The 20,565-nt window shown below is 49.0% G+C and overlaps 1 protein-coding gene and 1 pseudogene across 1 annotated transcript; both read right to left on the reverse strand.

The window, feature by feature from the left end:
* Positions 1–11,058: 11,058 nt before the first annotated feature.
* LOC118639704 lies at positions 11,059–11,213 on the reverse strand (annotated as a pseudogene).
* A 296-nt stretch (positions 11,214–11,509) lies between these two features.
* Positions 11,510–20,035, reverse strand: RINL (Ras and Rab interactor like). The gene is given in 13 exon segments (XM_036275028.1): positions 11,510–12,244; positions 12,326–12,489; positions 12,604–12,735; positions 12,984–13,301; positions 13,698–14,093; positions 14,201–14,350; positions 14,624–14,688; positions 14,775–14,847; positions 16,689–16,791; positions 18,423–18,582; positions 18,783–18,892; positions 18,894–18,954; positions 20,016–20,035. Coding segments are annotated over 13 exon segments (1,812 nt in total). The 3' UTR covers positions 11,510–12,184.
* Between the last annotated feature and the right edge of the window lie 530 nt (positions 20,036–20,565).

Consider the following 20,565-nt stretch of genomic DNA (forward strand, 5'->3'; position numbering starts at 1 on the left):
GGCCAGAGTGCCCGCAGAGGCCACACTGTAGTTCTGTGGCCTTAGGAAAGGGATTTAGCCTCTTTGGGCCTCAGTTTTCTCCTCCAATAGAAGGAAGGTAATAGCACCTGCCTCATAGAGCGGTCTCAAGGAGTGCTGAGAAGTCTGGAAGCAGAGAGGACATTAGAAGCCCCCCCCTCCCCATTTCATGGATTAGGGAAAACGGAGGCCCAGCGTGGGGAAAGACCAGTTGAAAAATCACCATAGCTGAGCAGCTTCTGAAAGCAAGCAGATACCCTCAACAACCCCTGAGGCATGATCTGACCTTTGTAGGCCTACCTGAATCCATGCGTAAGCCTTTCCACTCTTCTGGACAGGACAGCACAAACACTGGCCTTCCTTCTGTTCATCAAACGCCCAGATTCATTCCTGACTTGGCACTGGCTGTTCCCTCTGCCTAGAGTACTCTTCTCCCAGAGCCTTGTTCCTCATCTGACAGACCTTAACTCGGATGTCACCTCCTGACCACCCCGGTCTAGTTAGCCTCCATTCACAGTGATCATCCTGGCTCCCCATTTATCTCCCTCTGCTCTTATTGCCACGTGCAAATTCAAGTTTTGCTTAATTTCTGTCTCCTCATTAGAATCTTGGCTCTTTGGGGGCCAGAAGTGGGTATGTTTTAATCCTCCTAAGGACCTACCCTGAGGTCATTCAGTCATGCAACAGATGTTTATTGAGCCTGACATAAAATGGTGACCAAGATATGGAAAAAGCATAATAGAAGTACAACATTGTATCAGATGGTGATAACTGTTACAAAAAATAAAACAGGGAAGGAGAATGAGGAGTGTATGGGAGAAGTTGGCTATGACCAAAAGGGTATTCATGGGAAGCCGCACTGAGAAGGTGACATTTTAGCAAAGACCTGTAGAAGGGGAAAGAAGAAGTCATGTGGATACTGGGGAAGAGCATTTCAAGCAGAGGGTACAGCCAGTGCAAAGGCCCTGAGGTCAAAATGTGCCTGGTGTGTTCCAGGAATTGTTAGAGGCCTCTGTGGCTGGAGTGAGTGAATGAGGGGCAAATGGTAAACCATGCTGTCAGAAAAATGGGGGAGGGCAGTCTTTGAGGGGCCTCCTGGTCAATGGGGAGGACCAGGACTTTGAGGTAGAGCCACAGGAGGGTTCTGAGCAGGGGAGGGCCCTGATCCAGCTCAGGTATTCACAGGAGTCCTGCAGCTGCATGCTGTGGGTGTGGGAAACACTGGGGTGTGGAGTGGGAGAGGAAGACAGGAGGCCTATTCAATGGAACAGGCTGAAAAAGAAGGTGGATGGGATCAGGGTGGGGGCCGTGGAAGGGTTGACATGGGCAAGTTGTGGATCTGCTTTGAAAGCAGACTGTTTAGTAAATTCACAGAGTTGTATAACCATCACCACTGTCTAATTCCAGAACATTTTCATCACCCCACCACACACAGAAACTCCATACAGATTAATAGTCACCTCCCGTCAACCCCAGCAACCACTAACCTACTTTCTGTCTTTATGGATTTGCCTCTATTGGTCATTTCATATAAGTGGAATCGAGACAATATGTGAACTGTTGTGTCTGGATGATTTTACTTAGCATTGTTTTCGAGGGGCACCCTTGAGATGAAGTACAAAGAGGCACTTCATTCCTCTTTGCAGCCAAACATCATTCCACTGTATGGATATTGCTGCGTTTTGCTTATCTAGTCACCAGTTGCTGATGATCCATCCCTACTCCTCACTTCTCCGTGATTTTAGCTCCCAGCTCACTGTCTCCCGTGCTGCTCCTCTCCTCATTCTTGGTGATTTTCATATCCAGGTAGGTGATCCTCAGACCATCCTGGCCTCTCCTCCCATGGTCACACCTAGACCTTGTCTCAATAACCAGAGCCCCTTCAGAACCTTAATTTCATGCATCTTGCCCGCTACCTATCTCCTGTCTAGTTCATTCCTTTCAGAAACTCAACTCCAAAAATCCATTGGCCCTGCCATCTTTCCATAACCCCTAAGACCTCCTCATTGTCATTACACAGATTAAATTCCTTTTTTTAATTTTTATTTTGAGAGTACATTTATTCAAGCTGGGGACAGTGAAATAAGGAAGGGCCTAGGATGGAAGCAACGGGAGAGCCGGGTGGCGCTGCTTTGGCTCCTAGAAATGTTATGGCAAAGAAGTGAGCCCAGCCCTGGCCGGTTTGGCTCAGCGGTTAGAGTGTCCACCTGCGGTCCGGAGAGGCCCGGGTTCGGTTCCCGCTAAGGGCACGTACCTCGGTTGCAGTTTGTCCCCGGCCCTGGTTGGTCGTGCGGGTGGCAGCCACTCGATGTGTCCCTTTCACATCGATGTTTCCCTCTCTCTCTCTTCCTCTCTCTCCCTCCCACTCTGTCTGTACAAAAAATGGAAAAATGTCCTCGGATGAGGATTAAAAAAAAAGAAGAAGAAGTGAGCCCAGGCGGGGCTGCTGTCAGCTCCTTGGAGAGTCAGAGAAAAGGGGCTTTGGGGATAGGTTCAGGGGTTAGCCGGGGACTAGCTGCCGATGCCCATTGCTCCCCTGGTTGCAAGTCTCATGGGGTCCCTTAGAGTTTAGGAGATGCTGGCCTGTGGGGGAAGAAAAGGGGGGAGGGTAAGGCATGGCGTGCTCCCAGGAAGGAGAGTGTGCGCCCAGATTAAATTCCTTGACCAACCATTCTAATCACCCCTTATGCACATCTGCACACACCCCTCTGCATCCCACTCATCTGGCGAAACCACAGTCCTTGTTAAATTTAAGGCTCCACCTATCACATGTCTGAATCGCTGCAGGGGACTGTGGCTGGAGGAAAATATGCACCTATGCTAACTGGTCTCATTTTACATTCACGCCACTGACTTGGAGAGAACCCACAATGCTGTCCCGCAAATCAGCCTATGTCCCTGGCCTCTTGACTCTCCCAGATGACAGATCAGACCTCCTCAAACCTCCAGCAGCTCCTTCCTCATCCTCACTCTCAGCAGTGACCTTTTTTTTTTCTTCCAATCCTCACCTAAGGATATTTTTCCACTGAGTTTTAGAGTGGAAAGGAGGGAGGGAAAGGGAAAGAAACATAGATGTGAGAGAGACACATCAGTTGGTTGCCTCCTGCATGACCCTGACCAGGGCCAGGGATCGACCCTGCAACCCAGGGATATGCCCTTGATGGGGAATCGAACCCAAGACCCTTCAGTCTGAGGGTAGACACTCAATCGCTGAGTCAAACTGGACAGGGCAGCAGTGACCTTCTTGTTTCCTGAGAACTAGAACCACCTTCCACCACATCCACCCTCCTGCATCTTCCACACCCTTCCCGCTTTCCCACCTGTGACTGGGGGCGGCAGCCGTGTTCTCATCCATTGAGCTGCTTTTTCCCTATTCTCATCCCCCCCATTCAAGAACTTGATCCCCTGTGGGCTCGTGGGCTCAGGAGAGAAAAGTGACAAGTCTGAAAGCAGAAATAGGCCAGCTTGCCTGCCTGCCTGCCTGCCTCCCTCCCTCCCTCCCTCCCTTCCTTCCTTCCCTCTCTCTCTCCGTGCCCCTAGTGAGAATCAAACCCAGGACTCTCTGGTCCGCAGGCCGATGCTCCAACCGCTGAGCCAAATTGGCCAGGGCATCTTTCTTTCTTTCTTTTTTAAGCCTCTTTAGCTTCATGGTCTGTTGGACCTCAGATCGAAAACTCAGATGCCCTCAGAGGCCACTGGGTAAAGCCCGCCAGTACAGGAAAACGTTTGTTTCATTATACAGTTGTGACACTTTTCTCCCCCGCATCATTGAGGTATAATTGACATATAAGAAACCACACAGCCCAGCTGGTGTGGCTCAGTGGCTGAGCATCGAGCCATGCACCAAGAGGTCACTGGTTCAATTCCTGGTCAGGGCACATGCCCAGGTTGTGGGCCTGATCCCCAGTGGGGGGCATGCAGGAGGCAGCCAATCTATGTTCTCTTTCATCGATGTTTCCATCTCTCTCTCCCTTTCTCTAAAATCAATAAAATAAAATAAAATAAAATAAAATAAAATAGCACCATACATACTTAAAGTATACAAGGTGATGAGTTTTGACTTATGAATAAACCTGTGAAACCACCACCACAATCAGAATAATGACTTTACGATATGAACACATTTGTCATCCCTGTTTCCTCAGGCCGCTTGGTAAACCCTCCATCCCCTGCCCTTCCTCACACATCCCCAGACAATCACTGACCTGATTCCTATCACTGTGGGTTAGTTTCCATGGTCTAGAATGAAATTATATAGCATGTACTCTTATGTCTGCCTTTTCCCATTCAACATAATTGAGATTCATTCTTTGTATTTCTGGGCACTATTGCATGGAATAGTTTAAGTCGCTACAATTTGTTTACTGAGTCACCCATTGATGGACATTTGGCTATTACAAATAAAGGTGATATGAGCATTGGTGTGTACATCTTTATGTGGACATTTCTTTCCTCCAGCATATATACCTAGGAATGGAATGCCCAGATCATATGGTAGGTATATATTTAACGTTGTAAGAAATGGCCAAGCTATTTTCCAAAGTAGTTGTATCATGGTGTCACTTATTTATTTAATAATAATAAGCTGGTTGAACATATAGGCTTTATTTTATTTTATTTATTATTATTTTTTTTAATCCTCACCCGAGGACATTTTTCCATTTTTTGTTCAGATAGAGTGGGAGGGAGAGAGAGGAACAGAGAGAGAGAGAAACATCGATGTGAAAGGAACACATCGAGTGGCTGCCACCCACACAACCGACCAGGGCCGGGGACAAACTGCAACCGAGGTACGTGCCCTTAGCGGGAACCGAACCCGGGCCTCTCAGGACCGCAGGCTGACGCTCTAACCGCTGAGCCAAACCGGCCAGGGCTAGGCTTTATTTTAATCCATTCATTCAAAAAATATTTATTGGGCACTACTCTGCGCCAGGCCCTGTTCCAAGCACTGGGGATTCAGCAGTGAACAAAACACGTGAAAGTCCCACCTTTAGGAGCTAAGGTTTGACTTAGATCCTCTCTCAGAATAGGTGACATGGTTTAGAGGTTGGGAGCATACATTGCTCAAGAGACAAATGACCAAATCCTGGCTCTGCCATTTCCTAGCTGTGTGGCCTTGGGCGTGTCCTCTTATCTGTGAGTCTTACTCTGCACAAAGGGGATGCTGGTGATGCAATCTTTACCTCCAAGGATTGTGGCCTTGTTGGTTCACAAATTGACTCCTGTACATAGAGGGGAGGGTGAGACCCAAGAAAGAGGCAGACCAACCCAGACCGGTAGGTGGCAGGCTGAATGAGGAAGGGAACTTTTGAGGCTTGTCTTGCGTTGCTGCATATTGAGTAGATCTTTGCACCCAAATGCCAGGATCATAAAAGTTTACATAGAGACCTTAACTAGGCTCAGTCACATGAACCATCCAGATGGTTTTAACATCACCTTTTTCTCTCAAGGCTATATCCTTGGAACAGTTCCCACTATGGGAACAATGGGCAGAAGTACATTCCGAGGATAGGGGAGGGGATTGCCCAGGTCCAGCTCAAAGGTCAACTGGCGGTTATGTCTTCTCCATGACCTCCTCCAGCAGGCATGCAAGTATTGGCTAGTATCCAGAGAATAAATAGTGGTGGCCCATTGTATTTGGATTTGCATTTCTCTAATAATTAGTAATGTTTAGTATCTTTTCACTTGCCTATTAGTCATTTATTTATCTTCTTTGGAGAGAAATATATTAAGTCCTTTACACTTTTTTTTAGTTAATCCTCAAGGGTATTTTCCATAAATTTTTAGATAAAGTGGAAAGGAGGGAGGGAGAGAGAAACATCCATGTGAGAGAGGCACATCAATTGGTTACCTCCAAACAACCCTGACCAGGGCCAGGGATTGAACCTGCAACCCAGGTACATGCCCTTGACCAGGAGTCAAACCTGAGACCCTCCGGTCTGCAGGCCTACGCTCTAACCGCTGAGCCAAACTGGCCAGGGCTCCTTCGCCCATTTATTTATTTTTATTTTTTATCCTCACCCAAGGACATTTTTTCATTTTTTGTTCAGATAGAGTGGGAGGGAGAGGAAGAGAGAGAGAAACATTGACGTAAAAGGGACACATCGAGCAGCCGCCACCCGCACGACCCAACCAGGGCCGGGGACAAACTGCAACCGAGGTACATGCCCTTAGTGGGAACAGAACCCGGGTCTCTCTGGACCGCAGGCCGACGCTCTAACCGCTGAGCCAAAACGGTCAGGGCTCCTTTGCCCATTTTTAAATGGGCTGTTTCCTTTTTGGTCGCTGAGTTTGGGGAATCCTATGTGTATTCTGAGTCTCAACTCATTATGATTTGCTAATATTTTCTCACAGTCCATGGATTGCTTTCTCGTTCTGTTGTTTCCTTTGCTGCACAGAAGTTTTTTTTTTATTAATCTTCACTGGAGGACACTTTTTCCATTTTTTTGTTCAGATAGAGTGGGAAGGGGAGAGAGAGAGAGAAACATTGATGTGAAAGGGACACATCGAGTGGCTGCCACCTGCAGGACCCATCCAGGGCCAGGGACAAATTGCAACCGAGGTACATGCCCTTAGCGGGAACCGAACCCGGGTCTCTCTGGACCGTAGGCTGACGCTCTAACCACTGAGCCAAACCGGCCAGGGCTGCACCGAAGTTTTTAATTTGAATGTAGCCCAATTTCTCTCTCTCTCCCTCCCTCCCTCTTTCTCCTTCCTTCCTCCCTCCCTCCCTTCCTTCCTTCCTTCCTTTCTTTCTTCCTTCCTTCCTTCCTTCCTTCCTTCCTTCATCATATCCAAGAAGTCATTGCAGAATGACTTCAAAATTATGAAGCTTTTCCCTTATGTTTTCTTCTAAGAGTTTTATACTTTTAGTTCTTGTTAGGGTTTGGGCCTATGGAAAGAATTCACAACTAAGAGAAGGGAGAAAGAGAGGAAATGTATTTTACTTTCCAAAGGGAGGAAAAGACCAGGTGTCCAAAGGTGACACAAAGCGGGAAAGGAGGGGCCTGCACTTTAAAAGAGCAAGCAGTTGCTGTTACTAAGCAACAAGGAAGGAAGGGGGCTGTCTTGAAAAGTTACAGTTTGTTTGCTTTTCAGAAGACAGTCCAGCAGATGCACTGGGGATGTGTCTTATCAGCATCTTTCTGGTGAACAAAAGTTAGAGAGTTCAAAAGGGAGAGGCCTGTCTGAAGGGAGGGGGGAGACCAGGAGGAGGAATTCTTGCTAACAGCCAGAAGCTGTTAAAACAGCAGGGAGGAGGGAATGGGGGGTAAATGCAGCCTCTAGCACAGTCCGTCACTTGTCTGTTTGAATAGAGAGGCAGTTGGGTCAGAAGAGCCAGCAATCTCTGCATTTAATTACCAGGTGCTTCTCATAAATTGTGGAAAAGCTGAAAGAACAAAAAAGAGAGGCCTGTTTTTTGTCCTTACAGTTCTTACATTTTGGTCTTTGATCCATTTTAGCTTAATTTTTGTATATGGTTTTAGGTAAGGGTCCATCCTCATTCTCAGGACTGCAGGCCGTCGCTCTAACCGCTGAACCAAACCGGCCAGGGCCATCCTCATTCTCTTGCGTGTAGACATCTCTCCACTTTTCCCAGCACCATGTGTTGAAAAGACTGTCCTTTCCCTATTGAATGATCTGAGCAATCTTGTGGAAATCATTTGACGACATGTGTCAGGGTTTAATTCTAGAATGTGCAGTTTTAATAAGTTGCTGCTGAAAATCACTGATCTATAGTATTACATTAAAAATAAAACAGAAAAGGCCCTGGCCGGTTGGGCTCAGCGGTTAGAACGTCGGCCTGTGGTCCTGAGAGACCCGGGTTCGGTTCCCGCTAAGGGCATGTACCTCGGTTGCAGTTTGTCCCCGGCCCTGGTCGGTTGTGCAGGTGGCAGCCACTCGATGTGTCCCTTTCACATTGATGTTTCTCTCTCTCTCTCTCTGTTCCTCTCTCTCCCTCCCACTCTACCTGAACAAAAAATGGAAAAATGTCCTCGGGTGAGGATAAAAAAATAAAAAATAAAACAGAAAAGGCCCTGGCTGGTTTGGCTCAGCGGTTACAGCATCAGCCTGTGGTCCAGAGAGACCTGGGTTCGGTTCCCACTAAGAGCACATACCTCGGTTGCAGTTTGTCCCCGGCCCTGGTTGGTCGTGCGGGTGGCAGCCACTCGATGTATCCCTTTCACATCAATGTTTCTCTCTCTTCCTCTCTCTCCCTCCCACTCTATCTGAACAAAGAAAATGGAAAAAAATGTCCTTGGGTGAGGATAAAAAATAAATAAATAAATAAAACAGAAAAGGAGGTTGTACTTTTCAAGAAGTCATAGAGCCATGGCCAGTTTGGCTCTGTGGTTAGAGTGTCAGCCCACGGACCAGAGTCGAGGGTCCGATTCTCAGTCAAGGGCACATATCTTGGATGCAGGTTCAATCCTCCACCCCAGACAGGATTGTGCAGGAGGCAGCCAATAGATGTGTGTCTCTCTCTCATCAATATTTCTCTCTCTCTCTCTAAAATCAATAAAAACATGTCCTCGGGGTGAGGATTAAAAAAAGAAGATAGACAAAGGCCAACAAAAATATGAAAAGATGTTCAACATCACTAATCATTAGAGAAATGCAAATCAAAACTACAATGAGCCCTGTTGGTGTGGTTCAGTGGTTGAAGTATCTGCCTGTGCATTGAGGGGTCCTTGGTTCAATTCCCAGTCATGGGTTGCAGGTTTGATCCTCAGCTTCAGTCAGGGTGCAGGAGGTAACCTATCCATGTTTCTCTTTCACTCTGTCTTTCTCCATCCCTCCCTTCCACTCTCTCTAAAAATCAATGGAAAAAATATCCTTGGGTGAGGATTAACAACAACAAGAAAACTAAAACAAAAAACCACAATAAGGTATCACCTCACAGTCATAAAGAGCCCTACTAAAAAAAAAGAAAACAATGTTGGCAAAGATGTGGGAATTTGGAATCCTTACGCTCTGCTGGTGGGAATGTAAAATGGTGCAGCTGCTGTGCAAAGCAGTTTAGAGGTTCCTCAAACAACAACAAAAACACCATAAAAACTGAACAAAACAAAAAAGAGAAAAGTAACATAGACTTACTATATGATCCAGCAATTTCATTTCTTGGTATATATCCAAAAGAAATGAAAGCATGGTCCCGAAGAGATATTTGTACACCCATACTCATTGCAGCCTTATTCACAATAGCAAATAGTCCACTAATTGATGGCTGGATAAACACAGTTTTATCCGTGTTGGCTGGTATCGGCATACAATGGAATATTACTCGGTCTTTAAAAAGATGGAGATCCTGTCATGAGTTACAACATGAATAGACCTTGAGGACATTATGCTAAGTGAAAAAAAAACAGTTCATCAAGAGACAGATACTGCATGATTACACTTACATGAGGTATCCAGACAGACTGAAATCATGGAAACAGAAAGTAGAAGGGTGGTTTCCAGGGGCTGGGGGAGGGGAAATGGGAGTTGCGTTCCATGGGTATAGTTTTAGTTTTACAAGACGAGAAAGTCCAGAGGACTGTTACACAACAATGTAAATATAATTAACACTACTTAACTATTTTTAAGTGTTAAAAATAGTTAAGAGGGTAAATTTTAGGTTTCTACCACAGTTTTAAAAATTGAAAATACATACATACATAAACACATAATAAATAAATACAGTGACATCCTTGGTGCCCTGCTTGCCCTGGAGGTTGGCTCTCTTCAAGGAGTTGGTCCTCTCGGTCCTCCTGGGGTCTGGCTGTTCCTTTTAGTTCTGACTGACCTTAAATTTTCAAGCTTTTTCAAACTGCGAGAAACTCGTTCCTGGCACATTTTTTTAGTTGACATCTAAAATTACAGCACTTTGATCACTATACAATGTAAAATTTTAATGGCAATGCATCTCTTTGTCAGATGGATGGGAAGGATGTTTCTATTTAATTACTGTATCTGTAGATGAATGTCCCTTGTTGCAAGAGTGAGGCTGAGCTGGGTATCAATTCTACTCTTGTTTTACAGTTAAGTGCTGCAAAACTGCTACATTTCCTGGGGCTGCTGTAACAAATGATTACAAACTCGGTGCCTGAAAACAATAGGAATGTATTCTCCTAGTTATTCTCCTCTTCTGGAGGCTGTAAGTCTGACATTGGTATCACCAGGCTGATATCAGGGTGTCAGCAGGGCCCCACTCCTTCTGGAGGCTCTCAGGGAGAACTGTCCCTTGCCTCTTCCAGTTTCTGGTGCTGCCAGCATTCCTTGGCTTGAGGCTGCATCACTCCAATCTCCAAGGCCAGGGTCTTCAATTCTCTGCTCGATCTTCCATCGCCTTTTCCTGTTTCTATCAAATCTCCCCCTGCCTTCCTTTTATGAGGTTATACACAATTGCATTTGGAACCACCCTGGATAATCCAGGGTAATCTCCCCATTTTAAGACCCTTAATTTAATAACATCTGCGAAGACCCGTTTCCAAATAAGGTAATAATCATGGATTCCAGAGATTAGGACATGGATATCTTTTGGGAAGCCTGTTTCAGCCTACTACAGAAACTTGGTTCACTGAATCATTCAGCGAGCATTTATTAAACACCTACTGTGTGCCAGGCATTTGTTAGGCACTGAAGACACAGCTATGAACAAAACAGATCTTTAGCCTCCTGGAGCTGACATTCTAAGGCTTCACTGTCCAATATGGTAGCTACAAGCCCTGTATGGCTGCTGAGTACTTGAAATGTGATTAATCTAACCCTGCCGGTTTGGCTCAGTGGTTAGAGCTTAGGCCCGCAGACTGAAGCATCGTAGGTTCAATTCCTGATCAAGGGCATGTACCGGGGTTGTAGGTTCGATCCCTGGCCCCAGTCAGGGTCATGCAGGAGGCAACCAATCAATGTGTCTCTCTTGCATGGATGCTTTTCTCTCTCCTGCTCTCTACCTTCTACTCGGTCTAAAAGTCAATGGAAAAATATCCTCAAATGAGGATTAACAACAACAAAAAGAAAAGTGATTAGTACAAATTGAGATGTGCTAAGTATACAATACACAGTGGGTTTAGAATATGTAAAACACTCACACACACACACAATGTTAAATAGCTCAATAATTTAAAAATATTGATTACATGTTGAAGTGATAACATTTGGGATATATTGGGTTACTACACTTGATCTTAGCCCAAAGGCCGAGAAGTGATAGGATATATTGGGTTAAATCAAATATTATCAAAATTAATTTCATTTGTTTCTTTTTTTTTTTTTTTTTTAATGTAGCTACTAGAATATTTAGAATTACATGTGTAGCTTGCATTGTATTCCTATTGGACAGTGCTGTTCTAACGGGAGGGGGACAACTACGCATAATTAATATAATAAAGAAGTATGTTATATGGTATGTAATATTCTTATAACTTCTATGGAAAAATAAAGGTCAAGGGAGGGGGTGTATTCATTTCCTGTTGCTGCTGTAACAAATTACCACAAACTTAGTGGCTTACCCAAAACACACCAGTTTATTATCTTGCAGTTCTGAAGGCCAGAAATCCAAAACAGTTCTGAGGGGCTTAAAATCAAAGGCTGAGGTTCTGCTGGAGGTCCCGGGGGAAATCCAATCCTTGTCACTTTCAGCTTCTAGAGGGTGCCTGCATTCTTTGGTTGCCGACCCTCACTCCGACCTCTATTTCCACCACCACGTCTCTTCCTCTGACTGACCCTCCTGCCTCCCTCTTACAAGGACCCTGTGGTTACCCTGGGCCCACCAGAATCCAGGGTACCTTCCTTATCTTAAGATCCTTAACTTAATCACATCTGTAAAGTCTCTTTTACCATGTAAGGTAACAGTCACGGATTCTGGGCATTAGGAAGAGGACACCGATGGGGGGGGGGGCATTTTCTGCCTTCCGCAGGGAGGGTCAAGGGAGAGGAGTTGCAGTTTTAGACATTCGTGTCTGAGAGAGCCTCAGTGAGACTGTGAAATCTGCCCCAAAGTCTGAAGGTAGAGAGGGGAAGAATAGTGTAGGGAAGGGCATTCCAGGAAGTAGGAACAGCCGATGCAAAGGCCCAGAGGTAGGCTGTTCCCATTTCCTGGAACCGCCTCCTCCTTGCTGCCCCTAAACAACAGGTGCCTCTGCATCTTGCTTGCAGAGCAGAAAGGTTTGAGACCCCCTATTCATCTTTGGTCTCTTGGCACAGTCTCTATTCCCCAGGGTTCCTCAAAGGGCAGGGCAGCCTGCAGGGACAGGCAGGAACCTGGGTCAGAAAGGCAAAAGGGTCAGCCCTCCCCTCTGCCCGCAGTCCCACCAGCTGTCACCTGGGCTCTGGAGTGGCCCTGTCTTTGCAGCGTTCGCCTGCGGTGCCACTGGCGCAGGGAGGCACTGGCCTCGGAACTGAGCCCCTGGGGCGAGCGTCCCCCCTCGGGCTGGTAGTGAGCAATGTGGTGCAGCGCCCCGAACCACGTGGTCAGGTAGTACCCAACTAGAGGCAAGAAGGAGAGGTTGGCACAGCTCCCCGGCTTCCCTGGCTGCCCGAAGGCCCCTGCGGTTCGCCCGCCTTTCCTCCTGCTGCCGGGCGAGGCTTTTGGGGGCTCACCTTCTCCCAGTAGCTCTTCAGGATCCAAGAGCTCCATAAGAAACTCCACATCCAGCTGTGTCTCCCCAATGTCCGGACTCCAGATGAGCTCCTCGGTCAGCGCCGGGAGGAAGGCGTCGGCGCCCTGGGGCTCTGGGGAAGCCAAGGGCAGGCTCTGAGATGGATGAGGGCGCGCAGGCCCCTTCCATCCGGGCCCGGGCCGAGAGCGCTGCTGCCCCTCAGCCCGCGTGGGGTGCTTCTTACCTGGCCTCCAGGCCTGCGCAGGCACCTCCCATAGAGCAGGCGCCCCGCGCCCCTCGACCTGCGCGCAGGCGCCTCCTACCGGCTCCCGCCACCCTCAAGACCGCTCACATCCAGGGACACGCAGACGCCTCCTTTACCTTTGTTCTCGCCCGAAGCCAGGCCCTCGTAGATGTCGCTGCACACCGCCAGCAGCAACGCCACCTTGCGGCGTGGGGCGCAGGCTGCGTGGAGGTGCCCCAGGCGCGAGTGGATGCGGCTCCGCAGGGTGGGGGCGGGGCCCTGTCCCTCAGGCCCCTCCCCCTGGGCTCCAGGAGGCCCCGCCCCCAGCCGCAGGGCTATCTGTCGCCTCCGCAGCCGCCGCAGCTCCGGGGCGCGGAGCGTGCGGAGTTGTGTCCACAGGGCCGACTTCAGCGGCGCCAGCACCGCCCGGCACAAGGCCGCCTCCACCGCGGGGCCTGCGAGGGGCGGATGGGTGAGGGAAGAGTCCCCGGCTGACCCCTGCCCACACCCTGGCTCCCCGACCCACCCTGGCCTACCGCCCCTCCCTCACTTCTGGCCACCCACAAGTGTAGGCATGGGTATGAACACGTGTGGAAAAGGGCGCCTGGGTGTGAGTACGCGCGTGGGAAAGGGAATCGTGGCTGTCACACCTGTGAGAGAGGGAGTGGCAGTGAACAGAACAGGTGGTACTCTGTAGGAAAGGGCGTGGGAGTGGAAAAGGAAGCAGGTGTGCACAGGGATAGAGAGGAAGAACTTGGGTGTGAATACGTGTGTAGGGGCCAAGTGATGGCAAATGGGAACGATGTGGGTTCAGGGAGTGGCGATAAGGTCCCTCCCAGTCCTCCCATTACCAAGATCCTTGTCCTTCTGGGGGACCCCAGGCCCTCTGCTCCCAAAGACAGTCCTGACATGGGGGTCCTTTGCTAAGTGGTCCTGGAGGTCAGTAAGGAGATGCCGCACATCCTGAAGCAGCTCGATGGCGGGGTCCCCAGGCCTGTGGGGGCCCCCAGCATTTGAGATGAGGCGTGCCTGAAAGCCTCGCAGCTGCCTGGCCACGTAGCTGCTCCGGGCCCTGGCTAGAACCCGGATGTGACTAGTAAGCACATCCTCAGGTCCTTCTTCTTCATCTTTGTCGTCGTCCTTCTCCTCCTCCCCTAGGCTGGCCAGAGCTGGCCCAGGATGGTTTATTTCTGGACTGAGTGGGCCTTCCACCCAAGAGACCCGATGAGGGCGGGGGTTCCTGGGGGCTGGATGTGAAGAGACAGTTGGTCCCACAAAACAGCAGCAGCAGCAGCAGCAGCAGCAGCAGCAGCAGCTCCCTCATCTCAGGGACCCAGAGCCCTGCCCCGCTAACCTGGATCATTTTTCTTGGCAGTCTCTGGAGGTGTCTCTGGGGTAGCCTGTTTTACCCCCTGCCCTCCGTGGGTCTCCAGGTAGAGCTTGTTCACCACAGACAGCACGCTCCCTGAGGTGTTGAGTTGGACACTGCCAATCTGCAGAGGAACTGGGGACCAGCAGAAGTGAGGTGTCCCACGTGTCCAGCCCTGGTTCCTTCAGAGCACCAGGAGACTTAGTTCCCAGCCTCATTACTGGAGGAGCTGTGGCTTGGCCCCTGGCCCACCCTTGCTCAGGCCCAGGAGTCACCCCACTCCCCAGCTCTCTCAGACCCCCTGCCCTCCCCTCCCTCAAACCTAGTAGCTGGTCCGCTAAGGGCCATCCTCTTGGACCAAGTAGACAGAAAGTTGGCCTCTCCCTCCCTTAGAGAACCATGCCTCACCTGTGTGTTGTTCCCTGGGCCCTGGAGTGGGAGGGGGCAAGAGCAGCATTCTGGGTAAAACATCCCTGAGAAAAGATAAGCGGGAGCTACAGTGTGGGTAAGGTGTCTTAGGGGAGGATCCCCCTTAGCCCTTTTGATGGGTAACCTGTACCTGCTTGCTGATAGGAAGGCCAGGAGCTGGGGCAGGTCTGGCATGCAGAGATTAGAAGATTCCAGAGACACGCCTGGGGGAGGGGGTAAGGAGGGACAAGTTAGAAAATGTGAGTGGTGGCAGTCTCCTCTTCCCAGGGACTCTCTTCCCAAGTCCTGAATCCCCCTAAGAACCTCCCGAACAGGGACGTTTCTTTTTTTTTTTTTTTTTTTTAATGTTTTTTTATTTTTTATTTTTTTATCCTCATCTGAGGATATTTTTCCATTTTTTGTACAGATAGAGTGGGAGGGAGAGAGAGGAAGGGAGAGAGAGAGAGAAACATCGACGTGAAAGGGACACATCGAGTGGCTGCCACCCACACGACCAACCAGGGACGACCAACCAGGGCCGGGGACAAACTGCAACCAAGGTACATGCCCTTAGCGGGAACCGAACCCGGGTCTCTCCGGACCGCAGGCCAACGCTCTAACCGCTGAGCCAAACTGGCCAGGGCCCGAACAGGGACATTTCTAGTCCTCAGAGTCCCTGTCTTTTCCTGTGTCATTATACTTACATCCCACTTATGCCACCAAATATCCATTCATTAGATGGACAAGTATTTATTCAACACCTTTTCATTCCCAGATACTGGGGATATAGTTGTCTAAAGACAGACATAATCACTGCCTTCCTGTAGCATACCTTTTAGTAGAGGGAGACAGAAAATAAATGAGTAGAAAAATAAAGATAAGTATATTGTATTGAGTGCCATGAACAAAATGGAGTGATTGAAAAAGACTAGGAGTATCTTAACTGTGGTGGTCAAGGAAGGTTGCAGGTCCACAGAGGGTTGAAGGATGGAGACTAAACCAATCATTCAAGGAGGAGCATTAATTCGCGGAGAACAAATGCAAAGGCCCTGAGGTCGGGACTCATCTAGAGTGCTTAAGGAACAGAGAAGAGAACAGTGTGGCTGGAGCAGAGTGAATGAGGGATGGCAGATGGAGAGGGGGGCAGGATGGATCCGGAAACACCTCATAAGCCAGGGTGAGAAGTATACTTTTTTTTTTTTTTTTAATCCTCACCCGAGGACATTTTCCCATTCTTTGTTCAGGTAGAGTGGGAGGGAGAGAGAGGAACAAAGAGAGAGAGAGAGAGAGAGAGAAACATTGATGTGAAAGGAACACATCGAGTGGCTGCCACCCGCACAACCCACCAGGGCTGGGGACAAACTGCAACCGAGGTACGCGCCCTTAGCGGGAACCGAACCCGGGTCTCTCAGGACCGCAGGCCGACGCTCTAACCGCTGAGCCAAACCGGCCAGGGCGAGAAGTATACATTTTTATCTACGGATGTTGCATATCCTTCTCAGAGTTTAACGCAGAAATGTATAACATCTGATGGACTGAAATGCCACTCTGGCTGCTGCACTCAGAATGGACTGCAGGGAGGAAAAGGTGGGTGCAGGGACACCAGAGAGGAGGCGACTGAGACTGTCTGGGAAAGAGGTGATGGTGGCTCAGACTAGGGTGATGGAGGCAGAGAGGACTGGGAAGATTTGGGAGAATTTGGGAAGTCAAGTTGACCGTTTTTTGTTTTTTTTTAATCCTTACCCGAGGACATTTTTCCATTTTTTGTTCAGATAGAGTGGGAGGGAGAGAGAGGAACAGAGAGAGAGAGAGAGAGAGAGAGAGAGAGAGAGAGAGAGAGAGAGAGAAACATCGACGTGAAAGGGATACATCGAGTAGCTGCCACCCGCACAACCAACCAGGGCTGGGGACAAACTGAAACCGAGGTACATGCCCTTAGCGGGAACCAGGTCTCTCTGGACCACAGGCCGACGCTCTAACCGCTGAGCCAAACTGGCCAGGACAAGTTGACTGTTTTTTATTATAAATTTGCTGTTGACCGGAAGCTCAGGGGCAGGCACCTTACCTCCAGGAAGCTTCTGGATCTGGTAGGTGTTGACTTCCCCTGGTGAAGGTCCTGTCCTCAACACCAGGACCTGGCTGGGGTCATGTCCTGTGACCAGGAAACTCTGGAGGTGGAGACAAAGTTCAGCATGAAGAGCATTTGTGTAGATGTGTTACTTTTGCCTGCCTAGCATCCATTTCCCTTATTTGGGGCTCCATGACCCAAATTTCCTTTAGAGAACCCCATTCCTCAGTCCATGTTGGTGGAACTGACTCCCCACAAGTCCTCAGAGTGGGTCCATGACCTGACCTAGCCAATAGGATAACAGTGTTCTTTGACCACTGTAATTGGTTCAGAGATAGGCATGTGACCCAAACTTAGCCAATGGGAATCTTTCACAGGAATTTTGCTGGAGCATTTTGGGAAGAGGCCTCTCTCTCTTTTTTCCCTATAGTTCATTGATTTTTAGAGAGAGAGGGAGATGGAAACAGAAAGACTGATATGGGAACATAACATTGATTGCTGCCTCCTGCACACCCCCATGGGGATTGAGTCTGCAACTTGGGCATGTGCCCTGACCTGGAGTTAAACTGGCAACCTTTTGGTACATGGGACAGCACCCAACCAACTGAGCCACAATGGCCAGGGCAAGAAGCCTCTTTTTTTAAAAAAAAAAAAACTCTCACCGGAGGGTATTTTTCCATTGATTTTCAGATAGAGTTGCTCGGGAGGGGAAGAGAGAGAAAGAGAGAAACATCAATGTGAGAGGGACACATTGACTGGCTGACTCCTGCATGACCCTGACCAGGGCCGGGGACTGAACCACAACCAAGGCACGTGCCCTTGACCGGAATCGAACCTGCAACTCTTTGGTACACAGGTCGATGCTCCAACCGCTGAGCCAAACCAGCCAGGGCAAGAGGCCTCTTTTGACACGGGTTGCTAACCTGGTGAGATGTGGTGCTGAGCTGAGGACAGCCATCTTTGCCAACACATGAAGAGAACTCCCTCAAGAAGGAAGCTATGGTAGACCCGTTAGTTACCCTATCCAAATCTACCCTCTATTCCTTGCAGAACCCTAGCTTTGTTCAGGGCATTAATATGCACAACTACAGAAGATGAATAGTAGTCAGTGCTTCCCATCTCTGGCTGTAAAACTCCTAGGTGAGCTTTAAAATATATTGCTATTGGGCCCAACTGGTGTGGCTCAGTGGCTGAGCATCGACCATGCACCAAGGGGTCGGCAGTTAGATTCCTGGTCAGGGCACATGCTCAGGTTGTGGGCCCGATCCCCAGTGGGAGCATGCAGGAGGTGGCCAATCGATGTTCTCTCTCATTGATGTTTCTATCTCTCTCTCCCTCTCCTTTCCCCCCTCCTTCCTTCCCTTCCACTGTCTCTAAAAATCCATGGAAAATATCCTTGGGTGAGGATTAACAAAAAAATAGATAAATGCCTATTTGTTTAAACTCCTATAGAATGAGTGTTTGTTCCTTCCAGCCCCCAAGCATTCAGAATTCTCCACAGTGTAAAGCAAAGGCAAAAAATTGGATGAAGAAATGCCTAAACTGTCTGATGCTCAGTCCGACCCAGGCATTCCTGAAACCGCTTCCGGGTTTTTCAGTCATTTGAATGAATCAGGGGCCTCTTTGGTTTGACCTGTTTGTGTTGTGTCTGTCACTAGCAACCAGCAGAGTCCTAACTGATCCAAGGCGTCATGGGAGGGTCAGACAGGGTCTCCAGCTGTGAGTACTCACCCCCGGTGGCCACGACTTCAGAAGGGCTTCTGCACCCTGGACGCCCAGCTCTGGGATCTGCCACACCCCCCACGTCCTCTGCAGTCGAAGAAGTGGCTCAGGGCCCCCAAGGACCCCAAAGCAGGTCTCGCCTGCTCCATTCTCCTGTGATGGGAACAGTCTGGGACATGCAGGGTCCAGGAGACCAGGGGTCAGAGGTGGGCAGTTGGAAACTCAGGTGGGGTCAAAAGAACAGCAAGGGAAAGCCCAGGGGTGAAGGGTCAGAGATGGGGTTCAGGATCCTGTGGGGGGCAGCATTGGATGGAAGGGGTTTCTGAATCCAGGGGCAGGAGATGGAGACCCTAGCCCAGCAATACTCACCTCTGCCTGTCGGAGGGGCCTGCCAAGGCCTGGCCCTCTGGCTGGGCCATCCTCAGGATGCAGGCGGCCAGCAAGCCATGGTCTGGCCTCTGGCCGGGAGGAAGGTAAGGCTCGAGGCTGCTCTGGTTCAGGGGTAATGTTCAAAATATTTACAACCAGTGTGGCAGAGACCCTGAAAAATCAGAATGGACCCAAGGCTCCTTGCTGTGTCAGGGGTGAGGTCTTTTTTTTTTTTCTTTAATCCTCACCTGAGGATATTTTTCTATTTATCTTCAGATAGAGTAGGAGGAGGAGAGAGGGAGAGAGAGAAAAACATCGATGTGAGAGGGACACATCGACTGGTTGCTTCTTGCAGGATGCAACCAGGGCCGGGGACGAACTGCAACTGAGGTATGTGCCTTTGACTGGAATCAAACCCGCAGCTCATTGGTCCACGGGCTGATGCTCTGACCACTTAGCCAAACCGGCCAGGGTAAGGGGTGAATTATTTTATCACTGGACAGGGGAGCCCTCTGGGGATCCCAGGAGGAAGGTCAGTGTGTCTTGGGGGAGAGGCAGAGGATTCAAAATGACAGGCATTCACCAAATATTTCAGGTTTTAACATCTGGTACAGCTGTGAGCATGTGGACCAGCTGACCAACAAGCCTAGCCAAAACCCAGTGCCTAGAGAAGGGCTCCGCCCACCGACTCCATAAATGAGACAAATGTTATACAACTTCCCCTCCTCTTCGCTTTTCAGACCACGGAGGGGCCTCAAATTGTCCCCCTACATTTCTTTCTTTTCTTTTTTGGTGGTACATGCCCCTAGCGGGAACCGAACCCGGGACTCTCTGGTCCGCAGGTCGACGCTCTACCACTGAGCCAAACTGGCCAGGGCCCCCTACATTTCTTTATGAAAAACTTCAAACATTCAGAAAATTTGAAAGAAGGTTACAGGGAACATCCATATAGCCACTACCTAGATTCTACTACTACTACTATTATTATTATTATTTTCCTTTATTGATTTTTTTAGAGAGAGAGGAAGGGAGAAGGAGAGAGAGAGAAAAACATTGATGAGAGAGAACATCGATTGGCTGCCTCCTGCCTGCCCCCCACTGGGGATCAGGCCTACAACCTGGGCATGTGCCCTGACCAGGAATTGAACCAGTGACCTGTTGGTGCACGGGTCGGCTCAACCACTGAGCCACACCGGCCAGGCTCTACTATTATTTTACTCTTTACTTTCTCACACAGCTGTCCCTCTAGCCATCTGTCTATCAGACCCCAACTTTTTGTTGTTGTTAATCCTCACCCGAGCATATTTTTCCATTGATTTTTAGATAGAGTGGAAGGGAAGGAAGAGGAGAGAGAAAAACATTGATGTGAGAGAGACACATCGATTGGGTAGTTCCTGCATGACCCCAACAGGGCCTGGGGATCGAACCTGCAACCCAGGTCCATGCCCTTGACTGGAATCCAACCCGAGACCCTTCGGTCCATGAGCTGAAGCTCTAACCACTGAGCAACCAGCCAAGGCAGACCCCACCTCTTGTTTTTTATTTTTCAGACTTTTATTACCCAGTCAGTGCTCCCCCCCCCAATAAACTGAACATCCTATATTTTCATGTACTAATTCACTTATTTACTTAAAAAAATTTTTTTAATTGATTTTTAGAGAGAGTAGGAGAGGGAGAGAGAGATAGAAACATCGATGAGAGAACATCGACTGGCCGCCTCCTGCATGCCCTCCATTGGGAATTGAGCCCACAACTTGGGCATGTGTCCTGACCAGGAATCAAA

This window comes from Molossus molossus, unplaced genomic scaffold, assembly GCF_014108415.1.
Source record: "Molossus molossus isolate mMolMol1 unplaced genomic scaffold, mMolMol1.p scaffold_m16_p_21, whole genome shotgun sequence".
Lineage (NCBI taxonomy): Eukaryota > Metazoa > Chordata > Mammalia > Chiroptera > Molossidae > Molossus > Molossus molossus.